General features: G+C 37.9%; 2 protein-coding genes across 2 annotated transcripts; both read left to right on the top strand.

Moving 5' to 3' along the window:
- Nucleotides 1–5,753: 5,753 nt before the first annotated feature.
- Nucleotides 5,754–6,643, top strand: LOC113427462 (olfactory receptor 12D1-like). Its single transcript, XM_026689977.2, is given in 2 exon segments — nucleotides 5,754–6,560; nucleotides 6,563–6,643. Coding segments are annotated over 2 exon segments (888 nt in total).
- Nucleotides 6,644–18,029: 11,386 nt separating this feature from the next.
- LOC113427463 (olfactory receptor 12D1-like) lies at nucleotides 18,030–18,964 on the top strand. Its single transcript, XM_087945951.1, is given in 4 exon segments — nucleotides 18,030–18,597; nucleotides 18,600–18,708; nucleotides 18,710–18,819; nucleotides 18,822–18,964. Coding segments are annotated over 4 exon segments (930 nt in total).
- Nucleotides 18,965–20,037: the final 1,073 nt, after the last annotated feature.

The following is a 20,037-nucleotide window of genomic DNA, read 5'->3' as shown; positions in this document are numbered from 1 at the left end:
AAGAGTTGTTAACCTAATCTTACATAGCTTTTTCTCTGATAATATTACACTAATAACTAGAGCATACAAAACATTTGCTAGACCAATACTCGAATGCAGCTCATCAGTCTGGAACCCACATTACGTATCTGATATTAACACAGTTGAGAAAGTCCAGAAATATTTCACAAGAAGAGTTCTCCACTCCTCTACTCATTGCAGAATACCTTATGCCACCAGACTCGAAATTCTAGACCTAGAAAACCTAGAACTACGCTGCCTTCGGTCCGATCTTAGTATATAAAATCATACATTGTAATGTCCTACCAGTCAATGAATACTTTAGCTTCAACCATAACAACACAAGAGCAAACAATAGATACAAACTCAAGGTTAATTGCACCAAACTTGATTGTAGGAAATACAACTTCAGCAATAGAGTGGTCAATGTCTGGAATACTCTACCTGACTCTATGGTTTCTTCCCCAAACCCCCAAAATTTTAACCTTAGACTGTCTACTATTGACCTCACCCCTTTCCTAGGAGGTCTGTAGGGGGCGTGCATAAGCGCACCAATGTGCCTACTGTCCCTGTCCTATTGTTTCTTTTATTTTTTATTTTTCTTATATGTATCCATGTATTCATAACTATGTTTTTACTTATACCTATTATCTTGTAAGCAATTGACAAATAAAAAATAAAATAAAAATTAAAAAAACATGGCCAGGTTCAGCTCATCTTTCTCTGAACTAACTTCCAGAGAGGCAGATGGGGAAGTGTCTGGAGAAGTCATCCCACCCACCTTCCTCCCTCCCACCTTCCCTCTCTTCCTTCCTTCCTCCCTTTCCTGCCAGTTTCCCCATTTATTTATTTGAGGGAAGCTTGCAGGGAGAAAATTTTTCTTTATTTATTCAATTTGCATACCCACCCATCTCAAACCAGAGAAGTTCTTAATTAGCTTTCCTTAAGAGTCAACGGCTTTCAGAAATTTAAAAAAAAATCATTAAAAGGGTGGAAATAATGCAGTAGCAAATGACCAACATATGAAATATCAAGAAATAGATATTTATTGGGAATTTATTAAGATTTGAATTCAAGAGTAACTTATGTTTAACATTTCCTTCACTTTAGTTGGGAAGCCAGGGAAATTTATTTTGATCCATAATTTAAAGCAAACTGAATAACCTGAACTTGTCAGATCAACATAAGGATTAGAGCACAATTAGGCCTTATATCCTTCACTTCTCTCAATTTTGCAATACTAATCTATATTTTGAAGAATGTGGTGTCTGGATGATATAAATAGTGTCTGGATGTGGTGTCTGGTTGATATAGAAAATAGTTTTGAGTTATTTTATATCTGTTTTAAACCAAGGGAAATTACCGTGTTTCTCACATAATAAGGCCGGGCCTTATTTTTTTTTGAGCCCCGAAAAAACGGCTAGGCCGTCTTTTCGGGGGGTAACTTAATTTCCCCCCTTTCATCCTCATCTAGAGCGCCCCGCGGGCAGCCTCGCCACCAGCTGCTCCTAAGGGGCGATCATGGCGAAGCGCAGAGAGCTCCCTACTCCCACCAAACACCTTTGCTGCAGACCCAAGACCTTTGGCACCTGCCTCTGTTGCTTTCCCTTCTGCCCATTCCGCTGCCGTTTGGAGTGCCGTTGGAGCTGCTGCCGCCGTTTGGAGCTGCCTCTGCCGTTTGGAGCTGCCTCTGCCGTTTGGAGCCGCCGCCGCCGTTTGAAGCTGCCGCTTCCGCGTTTGGAGCACTACCGCTGTTTGAAGCACCACCGCCACTCCAAACACGGAAGCGGCAGCTCCAAACGTGACGGCGGCACTCCAAACGGCGGCGGCGGCTCCAAACGGCAGAGGCAGCTCCAAACACGGAAGCGGAGCCACCGCCGCCATTTGGAGCTGCCGCCGCTGTTTGGAGTACCATTGGAGCTGCCTCTGCCGTTTGGAGCTGCCTCTGCCGTTTGGAGCTGCTGCCGCCGTTTGGAGCCACCGCCGCCGTTTGAAGCTGCCGCTTCCGCGTTTGGAGCACTACCGCTGTTTGGAGCACCACCGCCACTCCAAACACGGCGGCAGCTCCAAACACGGAAGCAGCAGCTCCAAACGTGACGGCGGCACTCCAAACGGCAGAGGCAGCTCCAAACGGCAGAGGCAGCTCCAAACACGGAAGCAGAGCCACCACCGCTGTTTGGAGCTGCCGCCGTCACGTTTGGAGCTGCTGCTTCCGTGTTTGGAGCTGCCGCCGTGTTTGGAGTGGCGGTGGTGCTCCAAACAGCGGTAGTGCTCCAAGCGCGGAAGCGGCAGCTTCAAACGGCGGCGGCGGCTCCAAACGGCGGCAGCAGCTCCAAACGGCAGAGGCAGCTCCAAATGGCGGCGGCGGCTCCAAATGGCAGAGGCAGCTCCAAATGGCGGCGGCTCCAAGCGGCAGAGGCAGCTCCAAACGGCGGCAGCAGCTCCAAGGGCACTCCAAATGGCGGTGGTAGCTCCAACGGCACTCCAAATGGCAAGTCCCCCCACCCTTCCCCCTATTTTGCATGTTTTAAACTAGGCCTAAATTTGGGGGGAGGGGCTTAATTTGATTTTATGCCTAGAAAACATGCTGGGTCTTCCTATTGGTGGAGGCCGTATTGTTGGAGAAACACGGTAGATGAATATACATAATTAGAAACATTTAAAGCTACAAATGAATCTGAATAGAACTGTATCACCCCACTGCTTTTTGTTAATTTTGTAATCCTCCCCCAAGAAGAATACTGCCACTGCACTCTTATTTTGTTTAAGTTCACCAATTTCATCTCAAACATCTTTAGTCCTCTCTATAAGTAGTATTATGAAGCACAAGTTGGTGAGGGAAGGATGATGAGGCATAATAGGCAAATCATCTAAATATACAATAGTGACCTACATGTTGCATTGCATCTGGTCCTGAGGTGATTTTTCCCCCCAAAGTGAACTATGATATACCCATACTGATATCCAAGCTATATTATGCAGTAGTAGTAGTGTGCATTGAGAGGATGAATACTAAATTAGTAGACTATCTAGATCACTTGTCACATTCCTTGTTCTTAAACTTTAAAGGTTATTTCAGTCATCACGTTATTAATAACAGCCTCTCCTGTGTTTTTTTTCCTGTCCTCATATTCCAAAATATTGGGGGATATTTTTTTTCTATTGAAATTATAATAGCGTAATTGGCTGCACAAATTATGTGCACACTCAAAATAGACAAACGTATCCCCATATGAGCAATCAAGAACTCTATTTAATAGATTGCTTCTTTTTCCCTAATGGCAGGATATAATGTTTTATAAACTAATCACGTTTTTGCAAAGATGCAAATCTTTCTGGGTGTGTTTTGCAAGAAAGGTTTTATTTACTTCCTTTCTAATTACACACAGCTGATTTTTTTAAAACTCTTGAGCCATTTTATCTTCAGTGATCTTTCTTCATATGTTAGTAGGAAAGAAGTCTCATCAAGGTATGAACTGTCTAACTATGTAGCACATATAGACATTAGACTTGAAATTCATTCATTTCAGGGGACTTCAATACTTTCTTCACCTACTCTTTTGCAATATACAAGTGTATATTTTCTGTGGTACATAATTCATCTTTTTCAGGAGATTTCTATTTGATACCTTTTTCACCTAATCTTTGGTAATATACAAGCATATATTTTCTGTGGTACGTAATGATTAATCTATATAAGGGGAGGGGGAGGCTTGGATAAAATTATTACTGATGATAGTATTCCAAATATAAATCCAGAGACCTGTAGCTGCATAGTGAACTCTGCTTTGTCACACATAGAAAATCTTAAAAACCTAACTAGAGGATCTGTCTTCTCAGTTTTCCTGATAGATGAAGGAACTGCCAAGAAAAAAAAAATAATGGTAATGATTTCAATCACAAAATCGCTATTTACCATTCCAGACCAATAACAGTAACTTACAGTAACATGTAAAAATATATGTAGCATAGAGTATAGCATGGACCATATCTGCAGTGAACCTGCTTTAAACCACAATAAGTTGCTCTTGTGATATTCATCCATTCATACTGACAGTTTTGCTGGTAAGCATTTGAGGCAGACTGTTAGTTTAAATTCTGATGACAATTTTTTTTTGTTAGAGAAGGAAGGGTAATGGATATTGAATAGTAAAGTGGGTGCTTTAAAAAAATCTAGAAGAATTCTGGGAAGAAGAACCTTGGAAATAAGAGATAACAGCTGGCAGGCAGGGGTGGGATTCTCTACCAGTTCGCATCTATTCGCTAGAACAGGTTGTTAACATTCTAAGCAGTTCGGAGAACTGGTTTTTAGAAGAAATTACTGGCCTAATCCTGTAAGGAAGGCAGGAAGGAAACATTCTGGTGTTGCTTACAGAAACTGCCTCTCCGTTAACCCTTATTACATTCTTGGCAGGACTAGATTTCCTGTCTCAGGAATGTCTCTGGAGTTTTTTACCCCTTCTTTGCTGGTACTTTGCTTGTGTGGAGTGACAATTTATGTCAATTTATGACAATGGCACTGAAAAAAAGTGACTTATGACCATTTTTCACACTTACGACTGTTGCAGCATCCCCACAGTCATAAGAGGCCAGGCAAGGAGATGCGTGCCTCGATGTGAGTGATATTGAGTTGTCTACACCCAGCCAATAACATGACCACCAAGCCATATCCACGCAGTCACATGACCAAGCCATGACCACCATCTAAGCCATGCCCACAGAACCGGTTGTTAAAAAATTTGAATCCCACCCCTGCTGGCAGGTACGATGATTCACCATCAAAATTCTAGGCCTCAGGACAAGTTTAAAAACAAGAATGAGTATCTGATGAATCTTGTACAACATGAACAGCCTAGATTGATCATCTTGTTATTTCTATGTTTTCCTTTCTCTATTTTAAGAAAGCAATTTAATCTTTTAAGAAATTTCACCAATGTTTTCAGATTCTGTTTTATCATTCTTATAGCTTTATCACTATGATAAATAATATCTTGTCAGAACCAACAATAGTTCCCTAAGAGGTCATACTTTGGGGAGTGATAATTTGTGGCATATCACAACAGCTAGAAATGTTCATTCTTCTCCAGAGGCAGAAAGTATGGATGGGCCATTAAACAGGCATATTCTATACTGAACACTTGAAGAAATATTTAAAATGACAGATAATGCTAAAATTTGGAGATCTAGATCTTTGTAATTTGGAAAAGGGAAAGTAAATACCAAGAATCTTAATTCAACAATCATTTAGGGGATTGAATTAAAAGGTTAGAATTCAATATGCCATTGTTATTTTTTTTAGTTATTGTCATACTATGTCTGTATGGTAGTCAGCATCAGGTTTACATTTTATAAACTTAACTCTGCCTGAATGTCCCAGCTGGACCTTCTGGTTTTTCTTTGAAGAGATTTCACTTCTCATCTAAGAAGCTTCATCAGCTCTGTCAACATCTTCAAGAAAAACAAGAAAGTCCAATTGCCTCTTCAGAAAGCACCTTTGGAACAACTTTGACCTGGATGACTGAGAAGTTCCATAGATACTCTGCCTGGATAGTTTTTCCACTGTAGCTAGGTCACTGTGGCTCAATAAATAAAATTGTGTCATTATTTATCCAGATCTCTATGTCCCAATATTATCTTGCTGTCATATTCAGAAGTTGGATTTAGTTTGGGTAGATAAGTATGTAATGTACTTAGCTAAATATAACTTGTTAACATCTGATTTATTTGGCATAATCTTTTTTTCCTTTTTAGTGATGGAGAACCAAACAGAGGTGAGTGAATTCATCTTAATGGGACTGACAAATCTCTTCAAGCTTTACAATGTACTGTTTACAGTCTTCCTGCTGTTATACTTGGCCACATTAGTAGGGAATGGTGCTATAATTATTATTATTTTAACTGAACCGCACCTTCAAACTCCCATGTACTTTTTCCTTGGAAATCTTTCCTGCCTTGACATCTTCTATTCCACGGTTACCGTTCCCAAAATGCTAGCTGGATTTCTTTCAGATCTGCATATTATTTCTTTCAAGGGCTGCATAGCCCAGCTGCATTTTTTCCACTTCTTGGGTAGCAGTGAAGTTATTCTCCTTGGAGTCATGGCCTATGATCGTTATGTTGCAATATGTAAACCTTTGCATTACACTCTCATCATGAGAAAAGAGCTTTGTATCCTGATGGCAGCAGCTACTTGGTGCACTGGATTTTTCCATGCCTTAATGCATGCAGTGGTGACTGCTTGTCTTTCCTTCTGTGGACCAAATCATATTGAACACTTTTTCTGTGACATCAAGCCTTTGTTGAAACTGGCCTGTGGTAGCACACACCTCAATCTCATGCTCCTCAGTACTGTGACTATTTTTGTTGCTATGACCCCTTTTATCATCACAATAATTTCCTATCTCTACATTATCACTTTCCTTCTCTTCAAAATACAATCCCAGAGTGGTCAGCAAAAAGCTTTCTCTACCTGTGGATCCCACCTGATTGTGGTGGCTTTACTTTATGTTCCTGTGCTTTTTAATTACATGCTTCCCACTGTGGATGCCTCATCACAACGGGAAATGATATTAACCCTCATATACAGTGCAGTTACTCCAGTTTTAAACCCACTTATCTATACACTAAGAAATCGGGAGGTTAAAATGGCAATGAAAAAAATTGTTATGAAAAAGATTTTCAATTCTTCCTGAAAACAAAAGCTGGAGTGTTATTCTATCCGTGATTGTTCAGTTTTACAAATGAAATTTCAAATTTGCCAAAACTGGCATTATTTTAATCTGCTCAATTGATTGATTGATATTATTATATAAATCCACCCAGGGTTATTTCAATATGTAATAGGTAGCAAATAAATTTAACAAATAGTCAGATCACCATTTTTAAACTTTCTATACTGCAAAAATAATTGAGGTGACATTGAGCTAATATGCTCTTTAGAAAAAAGAATGAGTGAGTCTGAGAAGTGAGTTTTTCTGTTTTGGATAAAGTTGTTCATGATCCAAGTCCTATTTCTATAAATGGATCCTTAAACAATTCTGTATCTTTCATAATCTCTCAATTCTCATTTATTTATTGGATGAAAATCTCTTGAACCTGTTTGAATTATGTATGATGGGAAGACTGATCTACAAGCATCATATTTAATGTATAATATTACTTTGTTTTATAATAAGAATCATGGAACAACCATAAATGCTCCTTACTGATCTCAGTATTACATATGTACTCCCTCCAAAATTAAATGTTTAAATTACACTCCCTTGAAAAATTATTTCAGCTCTTTTGAAAATCTTGCTATGAGCTATTATAAAGTTGGTTGAGTAAAAGTATGTGTCAATGTCTGTTAGCTAACTGGATCCCCAGAAATATAATTATCTTGACCTATCTCATAGTTGAAAGGGGTACTGGAATTTAGGATATAGTATGAAAACTGATTTCAGAAATTATTGTATATATAAAAAAATATTTGTCATTTTTTTCATGTTCTTTCATTTTTAAGTATAAAAACATTCAGAATTTCTATGATTTATTAATAGATATATTCCAAACACAAATGCAAATAGTATTTTTCTGCCTTTACATTAAGCGTTTGTATGTATAAACCAATACTTGAATACAGCTCATCAGTCTGGAACCCGCATTATGTTTCTAATATTAATACAGTTGAGAAAGTCCAGAAATATTTCACAAGAAGAGTTCTCCACTCCTCTATTCATAGCAGAATACTTTATGCCACCAGACTTGAAATTTTAGACCTGGACAACCTAAAACTATGCTGCCTTCTGTCTGACCTATGTGTAGCACATAAAATTATCGATTGCAATGTCCTACCTATCAATGAATACTTCAGCTTCAACGATAACAATACAAGAGCACACAATAGATACAGACTGAAGGTAAACCACACCAAACTTGATTGCAGGAAATACAACTTCAGCAACAGAGTGGTCAATGTCTGGAATACTCTACCTGACTCTGTGGTTTCTTTCCCAAACCCCAAAAACTATAACCTTAGACTGTCTACTATTGACCTCACCCCTTTCCTAAGAGGTCTGTAGGGGGCGTGCATAAGTGCACCAATGTACCTACCGTCCCTGTCCTAATGTTTCTTTTTATTCATAATTTATTCATAACCATGTTTATACTTATACCTGTAATCTAATACTTGCTTGACAAATAAATAAAATAAATAAAAATCTTGAATTGGTTCCAGAAGCAAATTGGTAACCAATGTTTAGTATAGGGCAGAAGTGTAATGTGCATACTTTTACAAACACACATGCTCATGCTGCGACATTCACAGTTGAAGCTTCTATATGTACTTCAAAGGTAGCCCATATAGACTACATTATAGTAGTCCATTCAGAAGATTATCAGGGCATGAATAACTGTGAGCAAAGCTTTGTGACCCAGGAATGGATATAACTGGAGCACAACAGAAGTTTTGCAAAGGTCTCCTGGTTATGGCTTCCATCTGCTCTTTAGGCAGGAGTTATGAATCCAGAAGGACTCCCAGGTTGTGCATCTGATCTGTTTGGGACTGTAGAGTTGTAATTGCAGGAACACTCTTATCTTGGATGGCAAACCTCAGATTAGGAATGTTTACAAGTAATTACAACTCAGACAAACAAAATCACTAATGCAAAGAAGGATTAGAGAGAGGAAGTAAACATATGTTAGACTTTAACTAGAGATAATTAATTGTGTTAATTACTATGCTAAACAGTAACGAAAGTTGAGCAATAACTAAAGTTAACCAATGTTAGAGGATTACTGAAAATGTGTATAAATGCAAGACTAGACTCAAATAAAGTCATCATGATTCATCTGATCATGATCAAACACCTCAACTGCCTCGTCATTGCAACAAGTGGCGCATGAACAGGGACCCTCTTACTTCGTCCAGCAAGGATTTGGTGCACCTTCAACCCTTTGGGGTTTCTCAACCATTTTTGGTTTCTGTAAGTATGGGGTCTTTGCTTTCTGAGGAACAAAGGAAGCATGTAGATGAATTAGGCTATTTGTTGAAGAAAAATAATACTCAGGTACCAGAGAAAAATCTCTTAAGGATGGTCCAGGAGATTACAGCTCAGTGCTTATGGTATCCAAAAGAGGGGTCTTTAAAATTAACTGATTGGAAACGTATAGGGAATATATTGCATACTGAACCTCGAGCAGAAATAGAAGTTTTGCAGATGTGGCATTTATGTAGATATGCAATTGAAAAATTTGGTCACAATGAACTTTCTCTTTTAAACACACCTCCACCTTCATGTTATACTAATGTTGTCATTTATCCTCCTTCTTCACCTGAATATATGTCTTCCATTCCCTCAGCTTCTGCAGATACAGGGCAAAAGCCTCCTGACTCTATTGTTCAGTCTTCTTTTCAGAAAATGAGTGAGAATTGTGAAAATGATGCCTCTGTCTCAGGGACAGAACTTGCAGAATTAATGTCTGTTTGTCCAGTACAATATCATCCTGGTCAGGGACCACAGCTTGGACTGCAAGTAGCAGCATGGGAGGGTCTACCTTATCAGATCTTAGGAGAGTTTAAAAAGGTAGGTACAGACTATGGGATTAGTGGTAATTTTACAAGAGGACTTGTAGAAGGAATAAAAAATGGTTATACAAAGATTCCTGAAGATTGGAAGCAAATATTACCTGACTCCTCCAGCAGTCTATCTCACTCCTCCCTAGCCACAGCTGGTAGTGCTGGGATTGATTTAATTACTCAAGAGGTAATTGAGTTTAAATTTCCTTTAGAAGTTAAAATAGTTTCGTCTCAATTTAAAGGACCTCTTCCTTCAGGATTAGTTTGATTAATTTTGCCTCGTTCTTCTGCACACAAAAAGGGCTGTTTTGTTGTGCCTGGTGTAATAGATTCAGATTACACTAGTATCCTCATGATTCAGATTTGGGTGAATCTTCCTCAAGTTCTTCCTTGTAATTCTTCTGTTTTTCAATTGTTTCTTCTTCTATATGAAAATCCATATCCTGGTATAGGTAATCGTGTGGATGCAGGATTTGGATCAATTTTTTTATCTGTAGGTTTACTTCATCAGCTGAACTCCTCTCTCTTCTTAAATAAACAACCATTTCAAGGGTTATTGGATACTGGATCAGATGTTACTGTCATCTCCTCTTTACATTGGCCAGTACAGTGGCAAAAACAACAGTTTCTTCATTGTGGGGAATAGGAGGTTCTACAGCTGCTTGGCAGAATGCTCAAGAAATTAATGTTACAACATCTGCTGGTAAGACTTTTTTCCTACAACCATACATTCTAGATATTCATACTAATATTTGGGGTTGTGATATCCTTTCTCTTCTTAATGTTCATTTGATTCTTGATGATGGCTCTTCTTCTTAAATGGTTCTGTTCTAAGATGGTTTGGGTGGAACAATGACCATTATCAAGGGAAAAACTTGCTGCTTTACAACAATTGGTTCAAGAACAATTGGCTGTTGGTCATATAGAACTTTCTAATAGTCTTTGGAATACTCCTGTTTTTGTTATAAAAAAGAAAAATGGGAAATTTCGCCTTCTGCAGGATTTGGTCCTTTATAAAAACATGGGTCCTTTACAATGTGGTCTACCAAATCCTAACTTAATTCCTAATTTTTATAAATTATTGGTAGTTGATCTTAAAGACTGCTTTTTTACTATACCTTTGCAGCCTCAAGACAAAGAAACATTTGCATTTACTGTTCAAGTTTTTAATGATAGCAGCCCCAAATTTTGACGAATCTATTTTGTTAAAAGAGTTAATGGATATTGTGGCAGAACAAGGATTGTATATAGCCTCAGACAAAATTCAAAAGGTAGAACCTTATACCTACTTAGGACATAGAATGTTGCATAATTGCTCCATTCCAATTCTTCCTGAATTACAAGTACAGAAATCAGATACTTTAGTACAATGGCAAAAATTATTTGGCATTATTAATTGGGCGTGCTCATTCTTCTACATTACAACTGGTGATATGTTGCCTTTATTTCAGTCTTTGAAGGGAGCACAATCACCAGGAGATCTAATTGTATTAACTGATCTTCAAAGAACATGCCTTCAAGAAATATTGAATAAGTTTAAGCATCGATATGTGGACAGGATAACATCCTTAACAATAGGACTTTGTTTAGCTATTCTTCCTACTGCACCCTTACCCACAGGATGTCTTTATTCTAATGCCTCTCCACAAGTGGTCAACATTCATGAATGGATTAATTTGTCAGCTACTCCATCTAGAAACATTTATCCTTAACAAATCAACATTAGAGGATTTGATTATCAAAGGTCGTAAAGGAGCTTAACATCTTACAGGACAGGATCTCATTAGCATAGCTTTCACTCATACAAAAGTTGAACATGAGCATTTGATGATGATTTCAGAATCATATCAGATAGCCTTTTCTCAATATGTGGGAAACTTATTATATTCTTTACCCAAGGATCCTAGAGTAGTGGTTACTACTACTTTAAATCTGGCCTTTTCTTTCATTTTTGTGCGAAATCCTATTTCTAAAGCTCTTAAAGTTTTTACTGATGGCTCACCTACAAGAGGTGTGGTCGTCTGGCAGATTCAACAACAATGGTATTCTAAATTTACTGCCATGCAGACTTCAGCTCAACGTGCTGAGCTGGCTGCTGTGATTTTAGCTTTACAATTGTTCAATGACCAACCTATTAACTTGATTGTTGATACACAATATGTGTATTTAGCTATGCAATCTCTTCCCTTTTCTTATTGTGCTCTCTCTTTGGATAAGAATTTGTTATCCTTGTTTTTATCGTTAAAGAATAGTTTGGAAACTCGCTTGTATTCTTTGTATGTAGAACACATTCGGAGTCATACTCCCTTTACTAATGCCTTGACTGAAGGAAATCAGAAGACAGATGAATCCTTAAAGGATGTTGCGTCTTTGTTTGTTGATCCTGTTGATAGCCATTCTTATTTTCATCAAAATGCTAAATCGCTTGCAAAGCAATTTAAAATTTCATTATCTCAAGCCCGGGATATTGTCCGTGCTTGTCCAGCTTGTCAGCAGCTGGCAGTTCCCTTTCCAGTAGGTGTCAACTCACGAGGAACTCAAGCTAATCAAATTTGGCAAATGGATGTAACTCAATTTTCAACTTTTAAACCATACTGTTATCTTCACATGTCTATTGACACTCATTCACATTTCCTTTGGGTTACTGTTTTAAAACACGAATGTACTTCAGATGTTATTTCTCATTGCCTATCCTCTTTTGCTGTGATGGGTCGGCCTTCTCAATTGAAAACTGATAATGGCCCAGCTTATATTAGTAAGGAATTTCAAAACTTTTGTCAGAAATGGAATATTACTTTAGTGCACGGAATTCTTTACAACTCTCAGGGTCAAGCTATAGTTGAGCAAGCTCATCGTACTTTTAAGGCATTGCTTCAAAAACAATTACAAACTGAGTCTGGCCCTTACCATCTGCGAAAGATTCAAAATCTCATTGCTGTAGCATTATATACTTGGAATTATTTAACCTTTTTAGATTCTCTTGCAGACTCACCTGTTAATTTGCATTTTCAAACTACTGAATCTTTAGCAAGGCCTTTGGTAAAGTATCGCCAAGCTCCAGATCCAACCTGGAAAGGCCCTACACTGCTGATCACCTAGGGTTGTGGTTACGCTGCCATGAAAGATCCTTCTACTGGACAAGCAGTGTGGGTGCCAGCGCACTGTGTTTGTCTGTATCATGGCATGGCATCAGGGCCTTCACAACCTGATTCCGGATTTCAATCTTCATCTGAACACAGAAGTCTGGCTTCCAAGGTTGAAGCGCCCACAACTCATCACTTGGGGCCAGGTTAAATCTACTACATATCAAGCTCAACAACAACTGCAACAGGCCTCATTACCTCAGACTCCTGAAAATCTTGTTGCTGCTGTTTTTGCTATTATTACTGCTAATTCTGTTACAATTTTACTTTGTATTTTCTTGTTTATGGTTAATGGTGTTTCTGCTCCAAATGGCACTTCTGTGGTTCGTCTTAACCCTAATTTGTGGGTTCGTCATGCACAATATATGTTTATGACCCATGGCACAAATATTACTTATACTATGAGCCCCCAATGGCATTTGGTTAAATTTCTTTTACCCCTAACTTGATCATGTCTTCTATATTTATTGTCTCACAACTACAATCTATTTCACACTCCTGGCTATTTTCTAAACCCCCTATACAATTGAATTCTGTCCGTTGGCGTTACTTGAAAGTTAGCCAATTTACAAGGGGTCTGTGTTTCTGTTGTCACGCTAAACACACTTGGGTTCATAATTAGTCTGATTATGATGCTGCTCAGCACACACACACAAAAACTAGGGAATTATAGTTATTGTTCTAACTACTATTGGTTGTCAGGTACCTTTAATTCTTCTTTGTATGGACTTAGTATAGCTCCTGATATGTATCCTGACAATTTTCCTATTTTTAATGCCTCTGATCAATCTTTTTTGATAAATATGCTACTAATGTTCATCCTCAGAATTTTTCATTCTTTGAATAAAACTATTGAGGATGAGCTTGTCAATTTACAATCATACATTCAAAATAATATCCATGCTCAGTACTCACCTTTTGAGTGGCTAACCAATTGGCTTCCTGATTGGTCTTGGCTCAGACAGTTTTTCTTTTATGCTATAATTATTATTATTGTACTAATTGTAACCTGTTGTTTTATTCAATGTATTCTAGATTTATTCGCATTGTTTTGTCCTGCTTTCCTCTCTCTTAATCCTCTACAATTGAGATACATTCATAAATCTTTGAATCCTCCATTTAAAATAAAAAACGAGGATATGTAGAGTTGTAATTGCAGGAACGCTCTTATCTTGGATGGCAAACCTCAGATTAGGAATGTTTACAAGTAATTACAACTCAGACAAACAAAATAACTAATGCAAAGAAGGGTTAGAGAGAGGAAGTAAACATATGTTAGACTTTAACTAGAGATAATTAATTGTGTTAATTACTATGCTAAACAGTAACAAAAGTTGAGCAATAACTAAAGTTAACCAATGTTAGAGGATTACTGAAAATGTGTATAAATGCAAGACTAGACTCCAATAAAGTCATCATGATTCATCTGATCATGATCAAACACCTCGACTGCCTCGTCATTGCAACATGGGACAATGCCAACTCATCTAGTACCAAAGATGGTTAACTCCCAGCTTCGTAGTGCCTTAAAATCTCTAGCCATTCAGTCTTGCCAGGGTTCCAGCAAGTTGTCTGTTGTTCCCCATCTAGACTCCCAATTCTACATGAAAGGTCATCTGTAGCATTACTATAGCCTTTTAGGGGCTCAGAGATATAACTGAGTCTTATCAGTATATTGATGATACTTGAGCAGTTTCCTGTAGATGTTAAACAGATCAAGTAGAACTATTCACATCCCATTCCTGACAGAGATCATTCAAAACTATAAACAGGCTATTTCCTTCTATGTCCAGGTATATAATTTGACTGAAAGGGATCCAGACAATATGCTTCATTAGGGTTCACTGAAGCTTCTGCATGACCACCTTCTCTACAACCTTCCTTAGAAAAGGGAGATTGGACATTGGATGAAAACTGTCCTTATGTAATGCCTTCTCAAGAATGGCGATGAACCTATGTCTCCTTAAGAGATAAAGAAAAACTGTCTCAAAGATTGCCAAAACTCAATCATGTGTCCCCTTCAAGGCAGCAAGCTAGCAAGGAAAGGCATGGTTCTAAGGGGTAGGTGATATGGTTTACAGTCCATTTCTTTAGGCCCAACATGTTCAAACCATTCCGATGTAACAGGGTAAGATTATGCCCATATATCTTCACTGGAACTTCACTAAGCTGCTATCTAACTGGGAATTAATTTGAATAGTTTTGTCCAACAGATGCTATGAAATTTCCTCTTCCTGGCCTTGCAGGTGAATCTCTGAGTTCCCCTTGTCCAAATGGCTTGTGTCACAAAAAGCAAGGCCAGCAGACAGCAATCTGCAGACAAAATAGGATAGAGCAGTGGTGGCTAACCCTTTTGAGCTCCTGTGCCAAAAATTGTGCGTGCGCTTGCACACTCACACTCGCATGCCAGCACCCAGAAGGCAATGCATGCCCCCCCATACCCCCTATGCATGCACACATAATTGTTTTGTCACTTCCAGTATTTTTGGAAAAACAGGAAGTGACAAAGCGGGGCTAGTTTTCGGCCTGCAAAGTCTGCAGAAGCCTGCAGAAGCCTTCCTCAAGCTTTTGGGAGGCCCAAAAAGGCCTCAAACCCATCAAAAATCATCTGTGCTTTTTCACACATGCACAGTGAGGTAAGTTTGCCTGCAGCTCATGTGCCGGCACAAATGGCTCTACATGCCACCTGTGGCATATGTGCCATAGGTTCGCCATCACAGGGATAGAGTATATAGTTACTTTGTCATCCTTACCATCACAGGATGGGCATTAGTAGCTATTCTCACTCATGCTTGGTTATGGTCATCCTTTATTGACCTCAGCAATGCTCTGAACATCTCTTCTCCCATTTCATCTCCTTCAGCAATTCTGTAAACCATGGAAAGCAATGGAATCCATAGCAAAGGAAAAATCATACAGAAACAGTCTGATTCAAGACCACTGTCACCCTCAAAACAAAACCTTTTGGATCATACAGATCATTAGGAGCAACCTCCAGCTCTCTCTGGAATCTTTTCAGCTTATTCATTCATCAGGATAAGGCCAATCAAATTGATCTCATATGAATTGTGGCATGAGGTGAATCACATGATTCCCAGAGCATGAGCTCATTAATGCAAGCGAGTCACAAACAGTTCCCTCAGATGCAGATCACTTGGCTACTGTTTTGACAAAAAATCCAAATCAGGTTTGTGCTCACTATCCCATGTCTCCTACTAGAGATTCCATTCCCAGGAAAGACAAATTGAAAATGCCCAGGATCATAAGCCTGGGAATTCCACTGCAAACCCTGAAGCAGAATCAAGGACTTCAGACAGGAAGGTAGCAAACAGGCTGGATCCATAGAGCCCATAAAGAACATAAGGAATGCTGCCAGTTTACTAGATCATAAAGTTCTTAGTTACAGAACAGCTGATTTGTAGAATGTTGCCGGATTACAGGATATATAAAGATATATATTTGAACTGTACTTGATGTCTGTATCTAGTTCTCCTTGGCCTGGAAAACTGCCTGTTGTATTAAGGATATGTCTAATTATTTTTTTAACATGATCTTCATAAATTTTGGATGTTTATTCATCCCTTACCCTTAATACTACTTAAAATGTTAATTTCAATCCTCACCTAGTTATATATTAAAACATACTCTCCTACATATATTGTTAATCATACAAAAATAATGCCTCTATTCTAATGCTTTGGGAAACAATTTTATACATTAATGTTAATTAGCTACATAATTTGTGTGCATACTCTCGTGCAATACTTTTATCCCTACATGGGCAATCAAGAACTACTGGTCCATGAATTGTTTATTTTTCCCTCGTGGGAGGAAATGATGCTTTATAAGACAGGCACATATTGCAAAAGTACAAATCATTTGAGATACATTCTGCAAGAGAAGTTTATTACTTGTATTCCTTCTAATTACATCCTGTTGATGTTTTTGGGCCATTTTATCTTCTGTTACCATTTCCTCACAGTGAGAGTCAGCTGATATAATGATTAAGGCAACATATGAGAAACCAAGACACCAGACACTAGTTGTAGTTCTACCTTAAGCATAAAACCAGCTGGGTGACCTAGGACCCAGACACTTCTTTTCAGCCCTGGAAAGGAGGCAAAACTTCTGAAAAACTTTTCCAAAACTTCAGGGACATATCCAGGCAATATCGGAGAATTGGACATAATTGAGCAGAAGTTTAAAAAATAACAATTCCTCATATTTTAGTGGAAAAGAGGTCTCATTCAGGTTTGAACTTCCTAAATATTTAACAGGTGTAGACCTTAGAATTAACATTTTATTTAGGGGCTTTCTGTTTGACACCTTGCATTTGTTGTTGTTGTTTCCTTTCATGGCAATACGCAAATACTGTAATACACAAATATGCCCTAAAAGACAGGTAATAATTTAATAAATCTGATTTAGAAACATTAAAAATAGAATACTTACCATGATGATACAACAACACTTAAGACACATTAATCATGAGAGTAGAATTTATGTTATTTACTCACTGCTTGCTCTACAGAAGATTTTTGAAGATTCTAATTGAAAAATAATCCTTTTCAGGTTTCTGCTAGATGGAAACATTCACAAAGCAAAGATTCATTCGTTGATTGTCTATGACCAATATTTAAAAAAGAATGCGATAAAAACAAATACACTATAAAACAATGTATTAAAATAGCAACAACATAAATGTTTTACAGAAAAGCCTGAAACAATTACCAATGTACAGGAGGTTCTGCAAGCCATGAGTATTTTAAAAATTTAGCCATTTTGGTAATAGTTGAAAGTTGTTCCTCTAAGATAGTAAGGAGATTTGAGTTGAAAGCAGAACAACCATAGTAACAACTTATTTGCTATTCTTTTTTATATTTTTTTGAATATAGAGATAGTTATATTTATTGTTGTAAAATTCTATTACATTAGAATTAGCTCGAATGTAGCTTCAGTCTGAATCCATTGTTTAGGAAATTTCATAAAGAATGGAATAATATGCTCTATCTGTGCTATTTGATAATTTATTATAAAGTTGAGTATGCCTCTGCCAGTGTTTTTGAGATCCATAAAGAAAAAAATAGAAACATAGAGATGAGCAGGGGATGGAGAGTAAAATTCTGCTTTAGCAAAAACTTCAAACATATGGTAAAATATAAATGAAACAATAGTAGGGTATGGGTTCTATCCTGTTTTGCATATTTTTATTAATTATTCCAAACTTTCACCAGACAGTCACCTTATCATTATTTTCTTTGCCTTTTTATTCTTATGTGTATCTTGTTAATATATCATTTACTTTGTCATTTTCTCTTTCCTTTTTAGTGATGGAGAACCAAACAGAGGTGAGCGAATTCTTCCTAATAGGTTTGACTAACCTCTTTAAACTTCAAAATATTCTATTTACAGTCTTCCTGTTGTTGTACCTGACCATATTGGTGGGGAATGGCATGATTATTATTTTAATCTTAATAGAACAATACCTCCACACTCCCATGTACTTTTTCCTTGGAAGTCTTTCCTGCCTTGACATCTTCTTCGCTACCGTTACTGTGCCAAAGATGCTAGGAGGATTTCTAACAGAGTTGCACACAATTTCTTTCAAGGGCTGCATGGTCCAGCTGCATTTTTTCCATTTCTTGGGAAGTAGTGAAGGCATTCTCCTTGCAGTCATGGCCTATGACCGCTACGTTGCAATATGCAATCCTTTACATTATACTCTCATCATGAGAAAAGAGGTTTGTATGTTAATGGCAGCAGCTACCTGGTGCACTGGATTTTTTCATGCCTTGATGCATGTAGTGGTGACTGCTCACCTTCCCTTCTGTGAATCAAATCACATTAAACACTTTTTCTGTGACATCAAGCCTTTGTTGAAACTAGCCTGTGGTAACACATACTCAACCTCATGCTCCTCAGTACTGTGACCAGTTGTATTGTTATGAGCCCATTTGCCTTCACAGTTCTCTCCTACCTCTACATTATTACATTTCTGCTTTTAAAAACAGTCCTGGAATGGTTGGCAAAAAGTCTTCTCCACTTGTGGGTCACACTTAATTGTGGTGACTTTACTTTATCTTCCTGTATTGTCTAATTACATGCTTCCCAATGGAGTATCTCATCAGAACAGGACATGATGGTAACCCTCATATATAGTGCAATTATCCCAGTGTTAAACCCACTTATTTATACATTGAGAAATCAGGAAGTTAAAAGAGCAATGAAAAAGATTATGGATAAGAAAAGAGTAACTTTCTTGTGAATTGAAATGCTGGAAAGAAATTGTATCCATATACAATCCTTCTACTTATATTTCATAAGTAGAAGTTTTCTTCTCTGACATTCCCTATCTATTTAAATGAAATCTGCAGTTTTGCTTTAAAGAAAATTATCAATGCTTGTTATAAAATGATTTCCTAAAAAATCATTTTATAACAAGCTATGTCACCCTTGCTATGTCACATATACATTTGTTCTAGCTTCAGAAAAATGATGTTAGCTTCTGGATCTTAAACATATAGATTAGAGGCTAACCTTATGAAGCACTGAATTTGTAGCTTTTCTTTTTTTTCTTTTGCACAAAAATGGTCACAGAAACTGATTTGAAAAGTACTATAAAATTATTATAAAATCTGACATTGCCATCTGAGATGAGATAGTCATTCCTTTATGTTCTCTTATTTTAAAATATAAAGTCTAAATAGTATTTCTATAGAAATCAGGAAGTTAAAATGGCAATGACAAAAAAGCTGGGCAGGAAGATTTCATATTTTGGTGAAAGAAAAAGATGAGAAATCTAGTCAACCCAATTCATCATCAGAATCAGAGGTGGTATTCAGCAGGTTCTGACCAGTTCCAGAGAAATTTAGCAGAAATTTTGAGTACTTTGGAGAACCGGCAAATGCCACCTCTGACTGGCCCCACCCCCATCTATTCTCTGCCTCCTGAGTCCCAGCTGTTCATCTGGGTCTTCCTTTGTTGTCCTGTATAGGAGAATGGAGCTGGAAAGCAGATTAGTGGGGTGGGAATGGGGTGGGGAGGGAATCGGATTTTGTAGTAACTTTCCCCCAGGAGTGGGGAGGGAATGGGGATTTTGAAGTATCCTTCCTCTGCCATGCCTACCAAGCCACTCCCACCAAGCCATGCCACTCCCACCAAGCCACGTCCACAGAACTGGTAGTAAAAAAAAATTACAATTGTGCAGTCCACCATGGCATCTAATTTTGAAATCATTTCCAAGGCATTTCAACCCCATTTCATGTTTTCTCTACATGTTTTTTTTAGGATTTTTGACAATAAAGAATTTAGTTATGGTCTTGAGAAGGAGGGAAAAGA

The sequence above is a fragment of the Notechis scutatus genome, chromosome Z (genome assembly GCF_049901735.1).
Source record: "Notechis scutatus isolate UNSWTSFEM ecotype Mainland chromosome Z, rNotScu1.2, whole genome shotgun sequence".
Lineage (NCBI taxonomy): Eukaryota > Metazoa > Chordata > Lepidosauria > Squamata > Elapidae > Notechis > Notechis scutatus.
This window is presented reverse-complemented; position numbering and strand designations above follow the sequence as displayed.